This window comes from Hemiscyllium ocellatum, chromosome 5, assembly GCF_020745735.1.
Source record: "Hemiscyllium ocellatum isolate sHemOce1 chromosome 5, sHemOce1.pat.X.cur, whole genome shotgun sequence".
Classification (NCBI taxonomy): domain Eukaryota; kingdom Metazoa; phylum Chordata; class Chondrichthyes; order Orectolobiformes; family Hemiscylliidae; genus Hemiscyllium; species Hemiscyllium ocellatum.
The window spans coordinates 133,426,928-133,447,083 of record NC_083405.1 but is presented as its reverse complement, the minus strand read 5'-3'; the positions used below and the strand labels follow the sequence as shown (position 1 = coordinate 133,447,083).

The following is a 20,156-nucleotide window of genomic DNA, read 5'->3' as shown; positions in this document are numbered from 1 at the left end:
GAATCTTTTCAGGGATTCTGGCCACTTAGGCCAGCGACTGTTATCCATCCCTAACTGCCCTTGGAGTGAGTTGATTGTCAGGGCTGTTATGAACCAACAATAGTGTGCTGAGTCTGGAATCACTTGTAGTCCAAACCAAGTAATGATCACGGATTTTTATGAGCCTTGTCTTTTGGAACACTGTGTTCAATTCTGGTCTCCATGGAGATGTTGTGAAACTTGAAAGGGTTCAGTAAAGACTTATAAGGATGCTGCCAGGGATGGAGGATTTGAGCTATAGGGAGAGGCTGAACAGGCTGGGGCTGTTTTCACTGGAGCATCAAAGGCTGAGGAGTGACCTTATAGAAGTTTATAAAATCATGAGGAGCATGGGTAGGGTAAATAGGCAAGGTCTTTATCCAGGGTGGGTGAATCCAGAAATGGAGAGCATAGGTTTAGAGCGAGAGGGGAAAGATTTAAAAGGGACTCAAGGTACAACCTTTTCACACAGAGGGTGGTGTGTGTATGGAATGAGCTGCCAGAGGGAGAGGGGAGGCTGGTACAATTACAACATTTAAAAGGCACCTAAATGGGTACATGACTAGGAAGGGGTCAGAGGGATATGAGCCAAGGGCTGGCAAATGGGACTAGATTAATTTAGGATATCTGGTAGGCATGGACGAGTTGGATTAAAGGGTCTGTCCCTGTCCTGTACATCTCTGAGGGGCATGGATAGGATGAATAAACTAGGCCTTTTCCCAGCACAGGTGAGTTTAAAACAAGAGAGCAAAGGTTTAAGGTGAGAGGGGAAAAATTTAAAAGGGACCACCCAAGGGACAACTTTTTCACACAGAGGGTGGTGTGTGTATGGAATGAGCTGCCAGAGGAAGTGGTTAAGGCTGGTACAATTACTGCATGCAAAAGGCATCTGAATGGGTACATGACTAGGAAGGGGTCAGAGGGATCTGGGCCAAGTGCTGGAAAATGGGACTGGACTAGATTAGGATATCTGATCAGATGCTGGAAAAGCCTCATATTCCGCCTTGGGACGCTGTAACCACACGGGATAAATGTGAATTTCAGCAGCTTCCTCATTTCCCCTCCCCCCCACATTATCCCAGTCCCAAGCCTCCAACTCTGCACCACCCTCAGGACCTGTCCATTACTCCTGCCTGACCTATCACCTTCTTACTCACCTTCATCCACCTATCGCTTTCTCAGCTACCTTCCCCCCAACCCCATCCCCCTCCCATTTATCTCTCAGCCCCCACCCACAAGCCTCATTCCTGATGAAGGGCTTATGCCTGAAACATCGATTCTCCAGCTCTTCGGATGCTGCCCGACCTGCTGTGCTTTACCAGCAACACACTCTCGACTCGTTGATCACCAGTCCTTCCTTATTCCTAGGATATCTGATCAGCATGGATGAGTTGGGCCAAAAGACCTGCTTCGTGCTGTACCAGTCTATGATTAATTCCTTCTCTAGAGGACATGATGAGTGGCTTACAACAGCTTCATGGTCACCATTATTGAGAGTAGCTATCCATCCAGTTTTATTAATTACCTGAAGTTAAATATGACACCAACTGCATAGTGGGATTTGGCCCCATGGCCCCAAGGCATTTACCTGGAGCTCTGGCTTCCCAGTCCAGTGATAAAATGACTTGCACCACCATCAACCTGTTCCATAAACAAGGACAGGACACATTTATAGTGACCTCGGGTCATGCAGCACTGGCCTGGAGCATCCTTCTAATTCAGAGCCGAGTGTGCTCTCTATTGAGCTACAGCTGGCAATTCAGTGTGGGAGCTTTCCCAAGATGTCATTTGCAATAATTTGGAGCACTTCTTGGTTTACAGGGACAGGTAGACGATATCATTATGCTGCAGCCGTTTGTAAAGACAATCAAATGCATAACTTCAGCAGCACACAGAGTAACTCAGACCCGCTGCTTAGATCAGTTCTAGCAGATGCTAAGGTCAATAAGAGGCCAGGCATGACTACTGTATCCTCAAGGTTGAGAGTGTGGTGCTGGAAAAGCATAACCGGTCAGGCAGCATCCACCTGACCTGCTGTGATTTTTCAGCACCACACTCTCGACTCTGATGTCCAGCATCTGCAGTCCTCACTTTCTCCTATTATCTCCTCAAACACAACCCCGAAAGTTAAGTTGAAAAATCCACTGTGATTACATTTGGACGGAGTCCAGATTTAATTTTGTAAATACTTTGCTTTTGTTTCCTTATAAGAATATAAGAAAGGTGAAGAGTCATAGGTCTAGTCTTTCGGCATTTATTTAGCTAAGAAACAGTTGTGAGAGAGTCTGAAGAAACCAGACACAAACCTTGGAAGGGTAATTGAATGGAAACATTATGTCTCTCCCAGATGATGCTGCCAGAACTGTGGAGTATCTTTGGACAGGATGGGAACTCTATTAAAGTTTGGTGCCAATAAGTTTCTGAAAAACTACTAAATCAATAAAACGTATCATGTCTGTTAGAACATAAGATTAAAAATCATTGCATACATATTGTTTGTTCACATATTATGAATAAAAATGAGTCAGCCTTCATTTATAAATAGCCTGTCTACATAGGATCAGACAGGAGGGAATCCCTCGTGCAGGATGACATTTTCAGTTTTATATTGTTATAACTAAATTCACACCATCTTTTTCTTCTTTCAGGGGATATGGGCATCACTGACAAGGTCAGGTACTAGCTATGTGAAGAGATTGGATAAACTTGGTTTGTTTTCACTTGAACTTTGGAGGCTGTGGGGCAAGCTGACAAAAGTTTACAAAATTATGAGAGGAATGGGCAGGGTGAATAGTCAATGCTTTCTCCCAGGTTAGAAATCTACTTGGAGACGTCGGTAAACACTAAAAGGGGAAAGTTTACAGGAGAGGCAAGTTTTTATTTTCCCCAGGTGTTGAGATCCTGGAATGTGTTGCCAGAGATGGTGGAGACAGATTTCAAGAACAAAGTTTAAGAGGCACCTTGACAGATGTATGAATAAGTCGGAATAGAGGGACCGTGTGGAGGCAAAAGGTTTCTATATTAGAAAGGCATCATGTGTCAGTGGGTCCTGTACTGTACTGCTCTTTGATACCCATCCTTTGGACTGTGTGGCTTGACAGGCTATTTCAGAGGGCAGTTAGGAGTTAACCACACTGGTTGGGTTCTGGAGTCACATGTAGGCCAGACTGGGTAAGAATAACAGACTTCCTTATCTAAAAAGCAGAACTGATCCCTATTGAACCAGCTGGGATTATTACAACAATTATGGTTTCATTAGATATCTACAGATGCACCACAAAAAGCATCCTGTCTGGATGCAAGAAAGCTTGGTACAGCAACTGCGCTTCCCCAAGCCCACAAGAAATTACGGAGAGTTGTGATTACAGCCCAGTCCATCACACCACACAGGCCACCCACTGACTCCATCTACACTTCGCACTGCCTTGGGAAAGCAACCAACATCATCAAAGACCCCTCCCACCCCAGTTGTACTGTCTTCACCCTCTTCAAGCGGTCAGTAGATATAAAAATTTGAAAACATGTAGCAACAGATTTAAGAACAACTTCTCCCGCTCTGTGATCAGACTTAGGAACAGACCTCTCATATATTAGAGTCGCTCTTTCCCTGCAGCTGTAACATTATATTCTGCATTCTGTTCAATTATCCTGATGTACATATATAAGGTATGATCTCTCTGGATAGTGTGCAAAACAATACTTTTCACTGTATCTTGGTGCATGTGACAATAACAAATCAAATCAAATCATGGTCACTGTTAATGAGACCAGCTTTCAGTTCCAGATTTTATTAACTGAATTTAAATGCCACCACCCGCACCACGGTGGGAGTTGAACAAAAGCAAAATATTCCAGATGCTGGAAATCTGAAACAAATACAGAAGTTGGAGAAACTCTGTGAAGAGAAAACCGAGTTAATGTTTTGAGTCTGGTATGACTCTTCAGAATTTGAACCTGGATCTTGACATCAAAGGCTTCTGCACCTGTATCTTATGGAATCCGGGTTCCCAGAATGTGACCCCAGGCTTTAAATTATTCATCTAGTAACATTACCACAACATCACCATCACCCTGCAATCTACTCTTTCAGTCAGGATTGTAATGGACAGAGAGCTCAAAGGCACTGACTTGCTGAAATACCCACCCAGATCAGAGTCTATAACATCAGTGTTCGCTTTCCTACAGATGACAATGAATACTCTTCAAAATTACTTCACTGGCTGCAAAGTCCTTTGGGATATACTGAGATCTTGAAATGGCCAGCAGAAATATAGGTCAATCTTCCGTTAACTCAGCATCATGTTTAATGATTAACAAATAAGAGTTAATTGAACTCAGTGCTGTTCTTCAATGGATGTGGCACTGTGGTCCTGTGGGGACTGGTTTTGCTGACAATTTGATTGTTTAGTATATTTCTGTGAAGCACTACTATCTTCACTACAGTTTATCTAGATGTTGCTAACTAAAGGAGAGTTGCTTCATGCATCCTCTTCAGAGCATCTATGGAGAGAGCAATGTTTCAGTACTGCGGCCTCTCCTTAGAACACAAGAAAGTTAGAAGCTCTAATAAGACTTGAGCAAGTGAAAGTAATATAAGAATAAAAACAGCAAGTGCTGGAGAAACTCAGCATCTGAGGACAGAGAAACACAGCTAACGTTTCAAATCCTGTAACTCTAGTATGAAACCTTCAAGGAATAGAGGGTGGGAGGGAGAACAATAAAAATGAAGGTCTGTGTTAGGAAGGAGGGCTGGGGAGATTAAATACCAAAATACTTCATGGTACAATGGCAGAGGGGAAGTGGGTAAAATGGGGAAAGAAACAAAAACAAATAGTGTGTATTGAGGAAGTGTGAATGGGGGCGGGGGGGGGGGGGTTGATGGCAGCTGTCAGAATGCAAAGGAATAAAAGAAAGAAACATTGACAAAATATATACAGAACAAAACAAGGCAGGGATAACGGTCCAAAGTTGTTGTGCTCTCTTTCACTTTCCATGTTGGTGTAGAGCAGGTACAGCAGGTTAGAGGCTGGCTGCAAAGAAAACACGGTGCACCACGCCTCCCCCTGGTATGACAAGCAAGTGGTGCTCAACACAGCTCACTATTTCATTCATAATATCATAAGAATCATGACAAATTCTCAAGGGCAGCTTAAAATACAGGGCCAGACTGCCACTAACCCACCATTCTGAACACCAAGCAAGACTGAGGGAGAGCATGACAAACACATGTAGTGTTGAGTTTGTGACAATTCAGTGACATACACTGCCCCTTCAATGAATAGAACATGACACAGTAATAATGTTCTATTCTGGCATGCTCTGTATATGTAGAGCTACAGCAACCTCTACTGGCGAAACATATGAGATGTTAAAATTCATGCTTGGCATCTGTGTTAAACCACAAGGTGAGCTGGTACTGAGGAAGGGTCACCGGACCTGAAATGTTAACTCCGATTTCTCTTCACAGCTGCTGCCAGATTTGCTGAGGTGTGCGAGCAGCTTCTGTTTTTGTTTCTGATTTACAGCATCCACAGTTCTTTTGGTTTTTATTTAGTACTTAAAATAAATAAGTTATCGGGGGGAGGACACTGAAGGAATTGGAGAGATGTTGGCTATAATGTGGCAGTCTTCCTCAGACTTAGAGGTGGTGCATTGCTGCAATCTCGTCCAAGACAGGGCATGAAGGTAAACCTGTTATCGCAGGTGTGTAAGAACATCACTGAACAGGCACATTCCTGACAAAGAGCTTATGTCGAAACTGGTTGTGCTTTTCCAGCGCCACACTTTTTGACCTTGATCGCCAGTATCTACAATCCTTACTTCTTCCCAGAAAGTATCTACCGCGAGGAACTCCTGCAGAAATGCCCTGGAGCTGAGATGACAGATTTCCAACCAGAGGAGACATTTCCCATGACTCTCATTGATTTAAGATTAGATTAGATTAGATTACTTACAGTGTGGTAACAGGCCCTTCGGCCCAACAAGTCCACACCGACCCGCCGAAGCGAAGCCCACCCATACCCCTACATTTACCCCATTACCTAACACTACGGGAAATTTAGCATGGCCAATTCACCTGACCCGCACATCTTTGGATTGTGGGAGGAAACCGGAGCACCCGGAGGAAACCCACGCAGACACGGGGAGAACGTGCAAACTCCACACAGTCAGTCGCCTGAGGCGGGAATTGAACCCAGGTCCCTGGCGCTGTGAGGCAGCAGTGCTGACCACTGTGCCACCGTGCCAAGTTTTGCTGGCGCTCCTTGATTCCACACTCAGACAAATATAGCCTCGTCTACTCTCCCGGGTGTGTACCCCTCTCCCCCCAGGTGTGTACCACCAATTCCCTGGGTGTGTACCCCTCTCCCCGGTATTACCTGTCCCTCCTGGGTATTTACCCTCTCCCCAGGTATTTACCCCTCTACTCCAGGTATTTACCTTCCCCTAGGTACTTACCCCCTCTCCCCGGGTACTTACCCCCTCCCCCTGGTATTTACCCTCACCGGGTATTTAGCCCCTCCCCGGGTATTTACCCCCCTCCCCTGGGTATTTACCCTCACCCCAGGTATTTACCCCCTCTCCCTGGGTATTCACCCCCCTCCCCCAGGTATTTGCCCCCTCCCCCTGGTATTTGCCCCCTCCCCCTGGTATTTGCCCCCTCCCCCAGGGTATTTATCCCCTCTCCCCCCCAGGTATTTACCCCCTCCCATGGGTATTTACCCCTCCCCCGGGTATTTACCCCCTCCCTCCGGGTATTTACCCCCTCTCCCCCGGTATTTACCCCCCCGGGTATTTACCCCCTCTCCCCCGGGTATTTACCTCCCCGGGTATTTACCCCCACCCCCCGGGTATTTACCCCCCCCCGGGTATTTACCCCCTCCCCCGGGTATTTACCCCCCCCGGGTATTTACCCCTCCCCCGGGTATTTACCCCCCAGGTATTTACCCCTCCCGTGGGTATTTACCCCCTCTCCCCCCGGGTATTTACCCCTCCCCCGGGTATTTACCCCTCCCTCCCGGGTATTTACCCCCTCCCCCGGGTATTTACCCACCCTGGTATTTACCCCCTCCCCCCGGGTATTTACCCCCCCGGGTATTTACCCCCCTCCCCCGGGTATTTACCCCTCCCCTGGTATTTACCCCCTCCCCCGGGTATTTACCCACCCTGGTATTTACCCCCTCCCCCCGGGTATTTACCCCTCCCCGGGTATTTACCCCCCAGGTATTTACCCCTCCCCGGGTATTTACCCCCTCTCCCCCGGGTATTTACCCCTCCCTCCCGGGTATTTACCCCCTCCCTCCCGGGTATTTACCCCCCTCCCTCCCGGGTATTTACCCCTCCCCCCGGGTATTCCCCCGGGTATTTACCCTCTCCCCCCCGGGTATTTACCCCCCTCCCTCCCGGGTATTTACCCCTCCCCCCGGGTATTTACCCCCCTCCCTCCCGGGTATTTATCCCTCCCCCCGGGTATTTACCCCCCTCCCCCCGGGTATTTATCCCTCCCCCCGGGTATTTACCCCCCTCCCTCCCGGGTATTTACCCCCCTCCCTCCCGGGTATTTACCCCTCACCCCGGGTATTCCCCCGGGTATTTACCCTCTCCCCCCGGGTATTTACCTCTCCCCCCGGGTATTTACCCCCTCCCTCCCGGGTATTTACCCCTCCCCCGGGTATTTATCCCTCCCCCCCGGGTATTTACCCCCCTCCCTCCCGGGTATTTACCCCTCCCCCCCGGGTATTTACCCCCCTCCCTCCCGGGTATTTACCCCTCCCCCCGGGTATTTACCCTCTCCCCCGGGTATTTACCCCTCCCCCGGGTATTTACCCCTCCCCCCGGGTATTCCCCCGGGTATTTACCCCCCTCCCTCCCGGGTATTTACCCTCTCCCCCCGGGTATTTACCCCTCCCCCCGGGTATTTACCCCCCTCCCCCCCGGGTATTTACCCCCCTCCCTCCTGGGTATTTACCCCCCTCCCTCCTGGGTATTTACCCCCCTCCCTCCCGGGTATTCACCCCTCCCCCCGGGTATTCCCCCGGGTATTTACCCTCTCCCCCGGGTATTTACCCCCCTCCCTCCCGGGTATTTATCCCTCCCCCCGGGTATTTACCCCCCTCCATCCCGGGTATTTACCCCTCCCCCGGGCATTTACCCCTCCCTCCCGGGCATTTACCCCTCCCCCGGGTATTTACCCCTCCCCCCGGGTATTTACCCCCCTCCCTCCCGGGTATTTACCCCCCTCCCTCCCGGGTATTTATCCCTCTCCCCGGGTATTTACCCCCCTCCCTCCCGGGTATTTACCCCCCTCCCTCCCGGGTATTTACCCCTCACCCCGGGTATTCCCCCGGGTATTTACCCTCCCCCCCCCGGGTATTTACCCGTCCCTCCCGGGTATTTACCCCCCTCCCTCCCGGGTATTTATCCCTCCCCCCGGGTATTTACACCCCTCCCTCCCGGGTATTTACCCCTCACCCCGGGTATTCCCCCGGGTATTTACCCTCTCCCCCGGGTATTTACCCCTCCCCCGGGTATTTACCCCCCTCCCTCCCGGGTATTTACCCCTCCCCCGGGAATTTACCCTCTCCCCCCGGGTATTTACCCCTCCCCCCGGGTATTTACCCCCCTCCCTCCCGGGTATTTATCCCTCCCCCGGGTATTTACCCCCCTCCCTCCCGGGTATTTATCCCTCCCCCCGGGTATTTACCCCCCTCCCGGGTATTTACCCCTCACCCCGGGTATTCCCCCGGGTATTTACCCTCTCCCCCCGGGTATTTACCCCTCCCCGGGTATTTACCCCCTCCCTCCCGGGTATTTACCCCTCCCCCCGGGTATTCCCCCGGGTATTTACCCTCTCCCCCCGGGTATTTACCCTCCTCCCTCCCGGGTATTTATCCCTCCCCCCGGGTATTTACCCCCCTCCCTCCCGGATATTTATCCCTCCCCCCGGGTATTTACCCCCCTCCCTCCCGGGTATTTACCCCTCACCCCGGGTATTCCCCCGGGTATTTACCCCCTCCCTCCCGGGTATTTACCCCTCCCCCCGGGTATTCCCCCGGGTATTTACCCTCTCCCCCCGGGTATTTACCCCTCCCCCGGGTATTTACCCCCCTCCCTCCCGGGTATTTATCCCTCTCCCCGGGTATTTACCCCCCTCCCTCCCGGGTATTTACCCCTCCCCCCGGGTATTTACCCTCTCCCCCCGGGTATTTACCCCTCCCCCTGGGTATTTACCCCCCTCCCGGGTATTTACCCCCCCTCCCTCCCGGGTATTTACCCCTCCCCCTGGGTATTTACCCCCCTCCCTCCCGGGTATTTACCCCCCTCCCTCCCGGGTATTTATCCCTCCCCCCGGGTATTTACCCCCCTCCCTCCCGGGTATTTACCCCTCCCCCCGGGTATTCCCCCGGGTATTTACCCTCTCCCCCCGGGTATTTACCCCCCTCCCGGGTATTTACCCCCCTCCCTCCCGGGTATTTACCCTCTCCCCCCGGGTATTTACCCCCCTCCCGGGTATTTACCCCCCTCCCTCCCGGGTATTTACCCCCCCTCCCCCGGGTATTTACCCCCCTCCCCCCCGGGTATTTACCCCCTCCCCCCGGGTATTTACCCCCCTCCCCCCGGGTATTTACCCCCCCTCCCCCGGGTATTTACCCCCCTCCCCCCGGGTATTCACCCCCTCCCCCCGGGTATTTACCCCCCCTCCCCCGGGTATTTACCCCCCTCCCCCCCGGGTATTTACCCCCTCCCCCGGGTATTTACCCCCCTCCCCCCGGGTATTTACCCCCCTCCCCCCGGGTATTTACCCCTCCCCCGGGTATTTACCCCTCCCCCCGGGTATTTACCCCCCTCCCTCCCGGGTATTTATCCCTCTCCCCGGGTATTTACCCCCCTCCCTCCCGGGTATTTACCCATCACCCCGGGTATTCCCCCGGGTATTTACCCTCCCCCCCCCCCGGGTATTTACCCGTCCCTCCCGGGTATTTACCCCCCTCCCTCCCGGGTATTTATCCCTCCCCCCGGGTATTTACACCCCTCCCTCCCGGGTATTTACCCCTCACCCCGGGTATTCCCCCGGGTATTTACCCTCTCCCCCCGGGTATTTACCCCTCCCCCGGGTATTTACCCCCCTCCCTCCCGGGTATTTACCCCTCCCCCGGGTATTTACCCTCTCCCCCCGGGTATTTACCCCTCCCCCCGGGTATTTACCCCCCTCCCTCCCGGGTATTTATCCCTCCCCCGGGTATTTACCCCCCCTCCCTCCCGGGTATTTATCCCTCCCCCCGGGTATTTACCCCCCTCCCGGGTATTTACCCCTCACCCCGGGTATTCCCCCGGGTATTTACCCTCTCCCCCCGGGTATTTACCCCTCCCCCGGGTATTTACCCCCTCCCTCCCGGGTATTTACCCCTCCCCCCGGGTATTCCCCCGGGTATTTACCCTCTCCCCCCGGGTATTTACCCTCCTCCCTCCCGGGTATTTATCCCTCCCCCCGGGTATTTACCCCCCCTCCCTCCCGGATATTTATCCCTCCCCCCGGGTATTTACCCCCCTCCCTCCCGGGTATTTACCCCTCACCCCGGGTATTCCCCCGGGTATTTACCCCCTCCCTCCCGGGTATTTACCCCTCCCCCCGGGTATTCCCCCGGGTATTTACCCTCTCCCCCCGGGTATTTACCCCTCCCCCGGGTATTTACCCCCCTCCCTCCCGGGTATTTATCCCTCCCCCCGGGTATTTACCCCCCTCCCTCCCGGGTATTTACCCCTCCCCCCGGGTATTTACCCCTCCCCCTGGGTATTTACCCCCCTCCCTGGGTATTTACCCCTCCCTCCCGGGTATTTACCCCTCCCCCTGGGTATTTACCCCCCTCCCTCCCGGGTATTTATCCCTCCCCCCGGGTATTTACCCCCCCTCCCTCCCGGGTATTTACCCCTCCCCCCGGGTATTCCCCCGGGTATTTACCCTCTCCCCCCGGGTATTTACCCTCTCCCCCCGGGTATTCCCCCGGGTATTTACCCTCTCCCCCCGGGTATTTACCCCCCTCCCCCCGGGTATTTACCCCTCCCCCGGGCATTTACCCCCCTCCCCCCGGGTATTTACCCCCCCTCCCCCGGGTATTTACCCCCCCTCCCCCGGGTATTCACCCCCTCCCCCCGGGTATTCACCCCCTCCCCCCGGGTATTTACCCTCTCCCCCCGGGTATTTACCCCCCTCCCCCCGGGTATTCGCCCCCTCCCCCCGGTATTCACCCCCTCCCCCGGGTATTCACCCCCTCCCCCCCGGGTATTTACCCCCCCTCCCCCGGGTATTTACCCCCCCTCCCCCGGGTATTCACCCCCTCCCCCCGGGTATTCACCCTCTCCCCCCGGGTATTCACCCCCCCTCCCCCGGGTATTCACCCCCCCTCCCCCGGGTATTCACCCCCTCCCCCCGGGTATTCACCCCCTCCCCCCGGGTATTCACCCCCTCCCCCCGGGTATTCACCCCCTCCCCCCGGGTATTTACCCCCCTCCCCCCGGGTATTTACCCCCCTCCCCCCTGGGTATTTACCCCCTCCGCCCGGGTATTTACCCTCTCCCCCCGGGTATTCACCCCCTCCCCCCGGGTATTTACCCTCTCCCCCGGGTATTTACCCCCCTCCCCCCGGGTATTCGCCCCCTCCCCCCGGGTATTCGCCCCCTCCCCCCGGGTATTCACCCCCTCCCCCCCGGGTATTTACCCTCTCCCCCCGGGTATTTACCCCCCTCCCCCGGGTATTTACCCCCCTCCCCCGGGTATTCACCCCCTCCCCCGGGTATTTACCCCCTCCCCCGGGTATTTACCCCCTCCCCCGGGTATTTACCCCCTCCCCCGGGTATTCACCCCCTCCCCCGGGTATTTACCCCTCCCCCCGGGTATTCCCCCGGGTATTTACCCTCTCCCCCCGGGTATTTACCCCCCCTCCCCCGGGTATTCACCCCCTCCCCCGGGTATTTACCCCTCCCCCCGGGTATTCCCCCGGGTATTTACCCTCTCCCCCGGGTATTTACCCCCCTCCCCCGGGTATTTACCCCCCTCCCCCGGGTATTCACCCCCTCCCCCCGGGTATTTACCCCCTCCCCCGGGTATTTACCCCCTCCCCCGGGTATTCACCCCCTCCCCCGGGTATTCACCCCCTCCCCCGGGTATTCACCCCCTCCCCCGGGTATTTACCCCTCCCCCCGGGTATTCCCCCGGGTATTTACCCTCTCCCCCGGGTATTTACCCTCTCCCCCCGGGTATTTACCCCCCCTCCCCCGGGTATTTACCCCCCCTCCCCCGGGTATTCACCCTCTCCCCCCGGGTATTTACCCCCCCTCCCCCGGGTATTTACCCCCTCCCCCGGGTATTTATCCCTCCCCCCGGGTATTCACCCCCTCCCCCCGGGTATTTACCCCCTCCCCCCGGGTATTTACCCCCTCCCCCCGGGTATTTACCCTCTCCCCCCGGGTATTCACCCCCTCCCCCCGGGTATTTACCCCCTCCCCCCGGGTATTTACCCCCTCCCCCCGGGTATTTACCCTCTCCCCCCGGGTATTCACCCCCTCCCCCGGGTATTCACCCCCTCCCCCGGGTATTTACCCCCTCCCCCCGGGTATTCACCCCCTCCCCCGGGTATTTACCCCCCTCACCTGGCCCTGATGATCGATGTAGTAGAAATACTCGCGGATGCTGGGCTCCGGGCTCTGGCCCTGCCTGTAGCTGGAGCTGGAGCCGCGGCGGACGGTGGCCCAGGCCCCGCGGGGGGGAAGCTGCTGCAGGAGGCGGCGGCCGGAGGCGGCAAGAGGCAACGCCATCGCGCAGGCCCACCTCTCACCCCTGACCCCTGACCCCCGACCTATCACCGTCTCCATGGTGTCCCCGTTTCTAGGGGCCGGGGGAGGACAAACACACGGAACCTGCTCCCCGCGGTTAAAGCGCTCCGGCTGGAGAGCCTGCACCGCGCCAGTGGTTCCGGGGTACGATGGTTCCCCCCACCCCTCACCTCCAGGATAATTTGACTGGAACAGTCTGGAGTTGGATCTGGAGGCACTTGGAGAACTGAGAGGAGATCTGAGCACCAAACCTTAGGGTGGCTGTGTTGACCCTGTAGGCGGTACAGTGTAGGCTTGTAAGAATAATACCTGTTCAGTTATGAGCAGAGATAATGCAAATTAGGTCAAGTTTCTCTAGAATTTAGAAGCTTAAGGAGTGATCTGATCAAAGCCAGAGAGATGTACACCATGGAAGCAGACCCTTCAGTCCAACCCATCCATGCCGGACAGATATCTAAATTAATCTAGTCACATTTTCCAGCATTTGGCCCATCTCGCCCTAAACCCTCCCTGTTCATATACCCATCCAGATGCCTTATTAATTGGAAAGGACAGTTTGGTTAAAGATAAAGCTATTTCCACTGGTCAGGGATTCTAGAATTAGGGGACATAGATATAGAATTAGGGCCAGAGCATTTGGAGAGATGTTCAGAAGCACTTCTACACACAAAGAGTGGCAGAGGTTTGGAACTCGCTTCCACAATTGGAAGTTAATGCTGGATCAAATGCTAATGCTAAATCTGAGACTTTTGTTTACTTAGGCAAAGGGATTAAAGGAAACAAGCTAAAGGCAAAAGGTAAGCCACAGATCAGGCATGATCACATTGAATGGTGGAACAGACTCAACGGGCTGAATGGTCTACGCCGTTTCCATGTATGACCTGGAGGGGAGATGTCAGGCCATACAGCCTCACTCAAGTGTAGCTGTCATTATGTATATATTTCAGGTAAGACAGCTAGAGTCATAGAGCACGGAAACAGACCCTTCAGTCCAACTCGTCCATGCCGACCAGATATCCCAACCTAATCTAGTCCCAAGATATTGCACTGTGGCTCAGTAGTTAGCACTACTTCAGAGGATCAGTGTGGACTCAATGGGCCAAATGTCCTGCTTCCATTCTGTAGGGATTCCATGACTCTAAAACTTTCTATTACTAGAAAATTTGGTCTGGGTTGGCCGTTAACCCCGAGAGCATGCTGTGCCATTCACTCTGAACAATATCGTGTGCAATTCTGGTCTCCTTCCTATCAGAAGGATGTTGTGAAACTTAAAAGAACTCAGAAAAAATTTAAAAGGATGTTGCCAGGGTTGGAGGATCTGAGCTATAGGGAGAGGCTGAATAGGCTGGGGCTGTTTTCCCTGGAGCGTTAGAGGCTGAGGGGTGACCTTACAGAGGTTTGTAGAATCATGAGGGGCACGGATAGGATAAATAGACAAGGTATTTTCCCTGGGGTAGGGGAGTCCAGAACTAGAGGGCATAGGTTTAGGGTGAGAAGAGAAAGGTTTCAAACGGACCTGAGGGGCAATTTTTTCAGGCAGAGGGTGGTGTGTGTATGGAATGAGCTGCCAGAGGAAGTGGTGGAGGCTGGTCCAATTACAACATCTGAAAGGCATTCTGGTGAGTATATGAATAGGAAGGATTTAAAAGGTATGGGTCAAGTGCTGACAAATGGGACTAGATTCATTTTGGATATCTGGTCAGCATAGATAAATTGGACTGACAGAACTGTTTCTGTGCTGTACATCTCTACGACTCTATGATACTATATTTCAATACCATATTCCGACTTTCCCCTTTCTCATTTGATGCCTCTAATACCAAATAACTTTTCTATCTTTTTTGAAAATACTCCATGACCTGCCCTCCACAGCCTTCTGTGGTACTGAATGCAGCTATTTAGAGATATAATTAATTATAAAACAAGCAAGAACACTAACTTGCCTCACAATGCACTTCACAGGAGCAAGAGTTTTAAAAGCTTTTAAAAATAACTTTCCCAAAGAGATAAACTAAGGTGAGGAGAATTGAAGGACAGAATTGCAGAACTTAGACTCCAGGCAACTAATGACATGGCCACCAATGGTGAACCAATGAACATCAGGGTGCTGGAGAGGGTGGAATTAGAGAAATGTTGATATCTGTGTAGGTTGTGAGGCTGGAGGAGATTGGCAGGGATAGGGAATGCTCAGTCCATGTTATGATTTGAACATGGCAATGTGAACCTTCAACCTGAGGGATTGCTGGACAGGGAGAACAGGAACGATTGATAAATGCGATTTAATGTGAGTTGGGATAAGGATATGAGAGATTCAGACAACTGAAACTTAGAAGCAGGGAGAAGGGTTACCAGGTCAGTGTTGTTGTAAATCTGGCATCAAAGACATCACACTCTTCAGCCCTAAGCTATGTTTCCTCTCATTCTGTCTCCTTCTGCATTGAACTCAGAGATCTGTGTTACTTTGATTCCAAAACCATGGTCAATGTTGGGAATGGTGTCGGTACCCGGGATCGCCATGCATGGATCTTGGGAGCGGCTGCACAGCTTAGAAAGAACTTGGGCACTACGTGGTTGGCATCAATCAGTGTGGGCCGAAGGGCCTATCTCTGGGCTGTAGGACTCTATGACTCTTAAGTGGAAGAGGCTGGGACCAGAGGGCATCATCTCAGAATTACAAAGAAACGAGGAGGAATTTCTTCTCTTAGAGAATAGCAGAATCTGTAGAATTCTTTACCACAGAGAGCTGTCGAGGCTGGATCATTAAATTTATTCAAGGCTGAGGTAGATTTTTAATCAAGAAGGGAATCCAGAGTTATATTAAAAGGCAGGAAAATGGAATTGAGGGTTATCAGGATCAGCCAAGATCTCATTGAATAGTGCAGCATACTCATTGAGCAATTTCTGCTCCTGTGTCTAATGGCACTTGTCCATTGCATGGAGAGGGGATGGCCCTGTGGTATTATTGCTGGACTGTTAATCCAGAGACCCAGGCAATGTTCAGGGGACCCAGGTTCAAATCCCGCCACAGCAAATGGTGGAACTTGAATTCAATAAAATATGGAATTAAGAATCTAATGATGACTGTTAATCCATTGTTGATTGTCAGGGTGGGAAAAAAACCCAACTAGTTCACTAATCCTCTTTAGGGAAGGAAACTGCCGTCTACCTGGTCTGACAAACATGTGACTCCATACCCACAGCAATGTGGTTGACTCTCAACGGGCCTCTGGGCAATTTGGGATGGGCCATAAACGTTGGTCTAGCCAGAAACGCCCTCATCCTGTGAATGAATTTTTAAAAAAGCATAAATTTTTTAAAAAGCACAAAATATTCCTAAAGTTAAGTATGAGGAGAGATATTAGATGGTAGCTGTGGCTCAATCCCTCTGTTGGGTTCATTCCAGATTTAAATCTCAGTGCAGAGATTTGACCCCAATATCTTATATCAATGCAGAGCTCCCTCAGAGTGAGCTGTTAGAGGAGCTGTCTAATGGATGAAATGTTGAACCAATGCTCTATTTGCCCTCTCAGGTAAGTGTTAAAGATCCAGCAGTCAAAAAGAAGCTCGGTCCCAGCTCAATACTTAATCAACAACACTAACAACTGGCTGCTTGGTCATTGGTTTAACCGCTCTCTGTGGGAGCAACCTTTGTGCTAAATTTGAACAAAGAACTGCAGATGCTGGAGATCTGAAACGAAAACAGAGCCTGCTGGAAAGACTGAGAGTCCGCATCAGAACTGTTATTACATATCTACAATTACTCACAAACTCAAGTTTTTTTTAATCGAGTAGAGCAGCTTTTTTGGTCATTTCTACCATATACAACCGATACAGTAAAAATGAGACAGCGTTCCTCCAGGACTGAGGGTGCTACCTTGACAGCACAAACTACACTATCGTACGTGGCCTAAAGTGCACAAGAAATGCAAAAACATGCAAGTTACAGTGTAACAGAAGAATGATGAATGATAGACATTTTTATAGCAGCAATAGGAAAGAATTTCAGATGGGAAAGAGTCCGATCATACAGTGTTAAGCAGCTTGATGGCTTGGGGGAAGAAACTGTTGCACAGTCTGGCCGTGAGAGACCGAATGCTCCGGTATCTTCTGCTAGATGGCAGGAAGGAGAAGAGTTTGAGTGAGGGGTGTGTGGGGTCTTCCACAATGCTCTTAGCATGTGGTGTAAACGTCTGTAATGGAGGGAATAGAGACCCCGATTTAAACAATTTCTATGTTCTGATGAAGACTCACCGGGGCGCGAAACGTTAACTCTGCTTTCTTCCCACAGATGCTGCCAGACCTGCCGGGTTTCGGCAGCCGTTTCTGTTTGAATTTTTGTGCTAGTTGAATACCGCGTTTCTGACTTCATGATCACACTTGTGTGACAAGGTACTGTGCAGGATGAACTGAAGGCAAGATAGTTTGGGAGGGCCCAATATGTAAACCACAAGGGGGCACCATGAGACTATTAAACAGACTGAATTAAACTGGTTTACAGGGCAGGTGGCCATTCTCCCTGTCACCTTGATACTATCAACAAATCAGCTTGACTCACTCTGCTACATTTCATCTTGGTGCTGTAAACTCCCACTTGGAAGCCAAAATTGACGTACCTCCAGCATACTCCCAGCCGGTCTCTAGCGACTGATTCAACACGGACAACTACTTCAAACCCACCGACCCCCACAGCTACCTGGACTACACCTCCTCCCACCCTGCTTCCTGTAAAAACACTATCCCTTATTCCCAATTCCTCTGCCTCCACCATATCAGCTCCCAGAAGGAGTAATTCCACTCCAGGACATCTCAGACGGCCTGTTATTTCAAGAACCGCAATTTCCTGTCCCATGTGATCAACAATGCCCTCCAGCGCATCTCTTCCACTTCCCACACGTCCGCCCTTGAACCGGACGCCTCCAACTGCAACAAGGACACCCCCTCCCCAGTCCTCACCTTCCACCCCACTAATCTCCGGATCCAACGCTTTATCCTCTGTCATTTCTGACACCTACAACCAGACCCCACCACCAGAGATAAATTTTTCCCTCCCCTCCCCTATCAGTATTCCAAAGAGTTCCATTCCCTCCGTGACTGACTCGTTAGGTTCATGTGTCCCACCAACCCACCCTCCACACCTGACTCCTTCCCTTGCCACCGCAAGAGGTGTAAAACCTGCAGCCACATCTCCCTCTCCCCTCACCTCCGTCCAAGGCACCAAAGAATCCTTCCACATCCAATATTGAGGAGCGGGAGAGTTGATGTTTCAGGCATAAGCCCTTCGATTCTCTTGCTTCTTGGCTGCTGCCTGACCTGCTGCGCTTTCCCAGCACCACACTCTCTACCCTGATCTCCAACATCTGCAGTCCTGACTTTCTCCTGGGCCTGTATGCACTCGGGTTTATAACGATGAGCGGGAGATCTGATTGAATTGTACGCATTTCTGACAGGGCTGGACAGACCTGCTGCAGGGAGGACGTTTCCCCTGGGTGGGGGAGTCTAGAATCGGGAGGGTCACAGGATACAGGGTAGACTGTTTACGACTGAGGTGAGGAAAGATTTCAACCTTTGGAACTCACTTCGTAGAAATATAGAAAATAGGAGCGGAGGTAAGCCATTCAGCCCTTTGAGCCTGCTTCAGCCATTCTGTTATGATGAAGACTGATTATCCAACTCAGCCCCCTGGTCCTCCTTTCACCCCTATACACTTTGGTCCCTTTGCCCTGAAAACGATAGCAAACTCCTTCTTGGATACAAAAGCTCCCATAGAATGCTGTGTCACCGTGTTCAAGGAAGAGATTGACAAAGTTTTTAGACTCCCAAAAGCATCAAAGGACATGGGGAGAATGCAGGAAATACAGCATTGAGATAAAGGATTGGCCTGGATCATGTTGAAGGAGGGAGCAGGCTTGAGATGCTCCCAATGGTTTCTACGTTTCGATGAGGCATTCATCTCTTACCTGAGGGAGTGTGGCTTTTGTCCTTTAACGGAGTACCCATATTGATCAGATGTTCATGTCTCAGGACCGGGTTGTGAAGTGAGGGCTTGCTGACAGAGGAATGGGTGGATCGATGAATAAATTATTTTATATTGTCACATGTATCCTGAAGATACCGTGAGAAGTGTTTGTCACCACAATCCCGCACTGTTTTGAGTTACAGTAAGGGTAAGAAGAAATTACTTAAGTACGAGTTCATATTCCATTCAAATCAGGGTCTCAGGCACTGCTCAGAGCTTCTGCAAGGTCTCTGCGAGGTGTTCCTGTCCTCACGAAGTCCCACTTCAGAAACAGCAACGACAATGCTGATGTCCCTGGAGCCCATGGCTCTGCTGCTGCAGACAACACCATCAGGGGAGTCCTCCCAACACCATGTGAATCTTTCACATCTGCCCAGACCATGTCTTAGAGTCATAGAATCATAGAGATGTACAGCATGTTGACCTCGCTCTTAGTGCTCCTTCTTCGCAGCCGTAACATTGTATTCCTCAAGGTGTTCGTGTCATAGAGATGTACAGCATGGAAACAGACCCCTTGGTCCAACCCGTCCATGCCGACCAGATATCCCAACCCAATCTAGTCCCACCAGCCAGCGCCCAGCCCATATCCCTCCAAACCCTTCCTATTCATATACCCATCCAGATGCCTTTTAAATGCTTCCACACTTCCTCTGGCAGCTCATTCCATACACGTACCACCACCTGCGTGAAAAGGTTGTCCCGTAGGTCTCTTTTATATCTTTCCCCTCTCACCCTAAATCAATGCCCTCTAGTTCTGGATTCCTTGAACCCTGGGAAATTACTTTGTTTATTTATCCTATCCATGCCCCTCATAATTTTATAAACTTCCTGAGGTCACCCCTCAGCCTCCGACGCTCCAGGGAAAACAGCCCCAGCCTGTTTAGCCTCTCCCTGTAGCTCAAATCCTCCAACCCTGGCAACATCCTTGTAAATCTTTTCTGAACCCTTTCAAGTTTCACAACATCTTTCCAATAGGAAGGAGACCAGAATTGCACGCAATATTCCAAAAGTAGCCTAACCAATGTCCTGTACAGCCGCAATGTGACCCCCAACTCCTGTACTCAATACTCTGACCAATAAAGGAAAGCATACCAAATGCCTTCTTCATTATCCTATCTACCTGTGACTCCACTTTCAAGGAGCTATGAACCTGCACTCCAAGGTCTCTTTGTTCAGCAACACTCCCTAGGACCTTACCCTTAAGTGTATAAGTCCTGCTAAGATTTGCTTTCCCAAAATGAAGCACCTCGCATTTATCTGAATTAAACTCCATCTGCCACTTCTCAGCCCATTG

The 20,156-nt window shown here is 51.4% G+C and overlaps 1 protein-coding gene across 1 annotated transcript in view; it reads right to left on the bottom strand.

Moving 5' to 3' along the window:
- The window catches only part of c5h8orf82 (chromosome 5 C8orf82 homolog), a 99,442-nt gene extending 86,553 nt beyond the window's left edge, over nucleotides 1-12,889 (bottom strand). The window contains exon 1 of the mRNA XM_060825745.1: nucleotides 12,664-12,889. Coding sequence (XP_060681728.1) covers nucleotides 12,664-12,885 — 222 coding nt within the window. The 5' untranslated portion in view covers nucleotides 12,886-12,889. The remainder of the gene's footprint in view (nucleotides 1-12,663) is intronic.
- Between the last annotated feature and the right edge of the window lie 7,267 nt (nucleotides 12,890-20,156).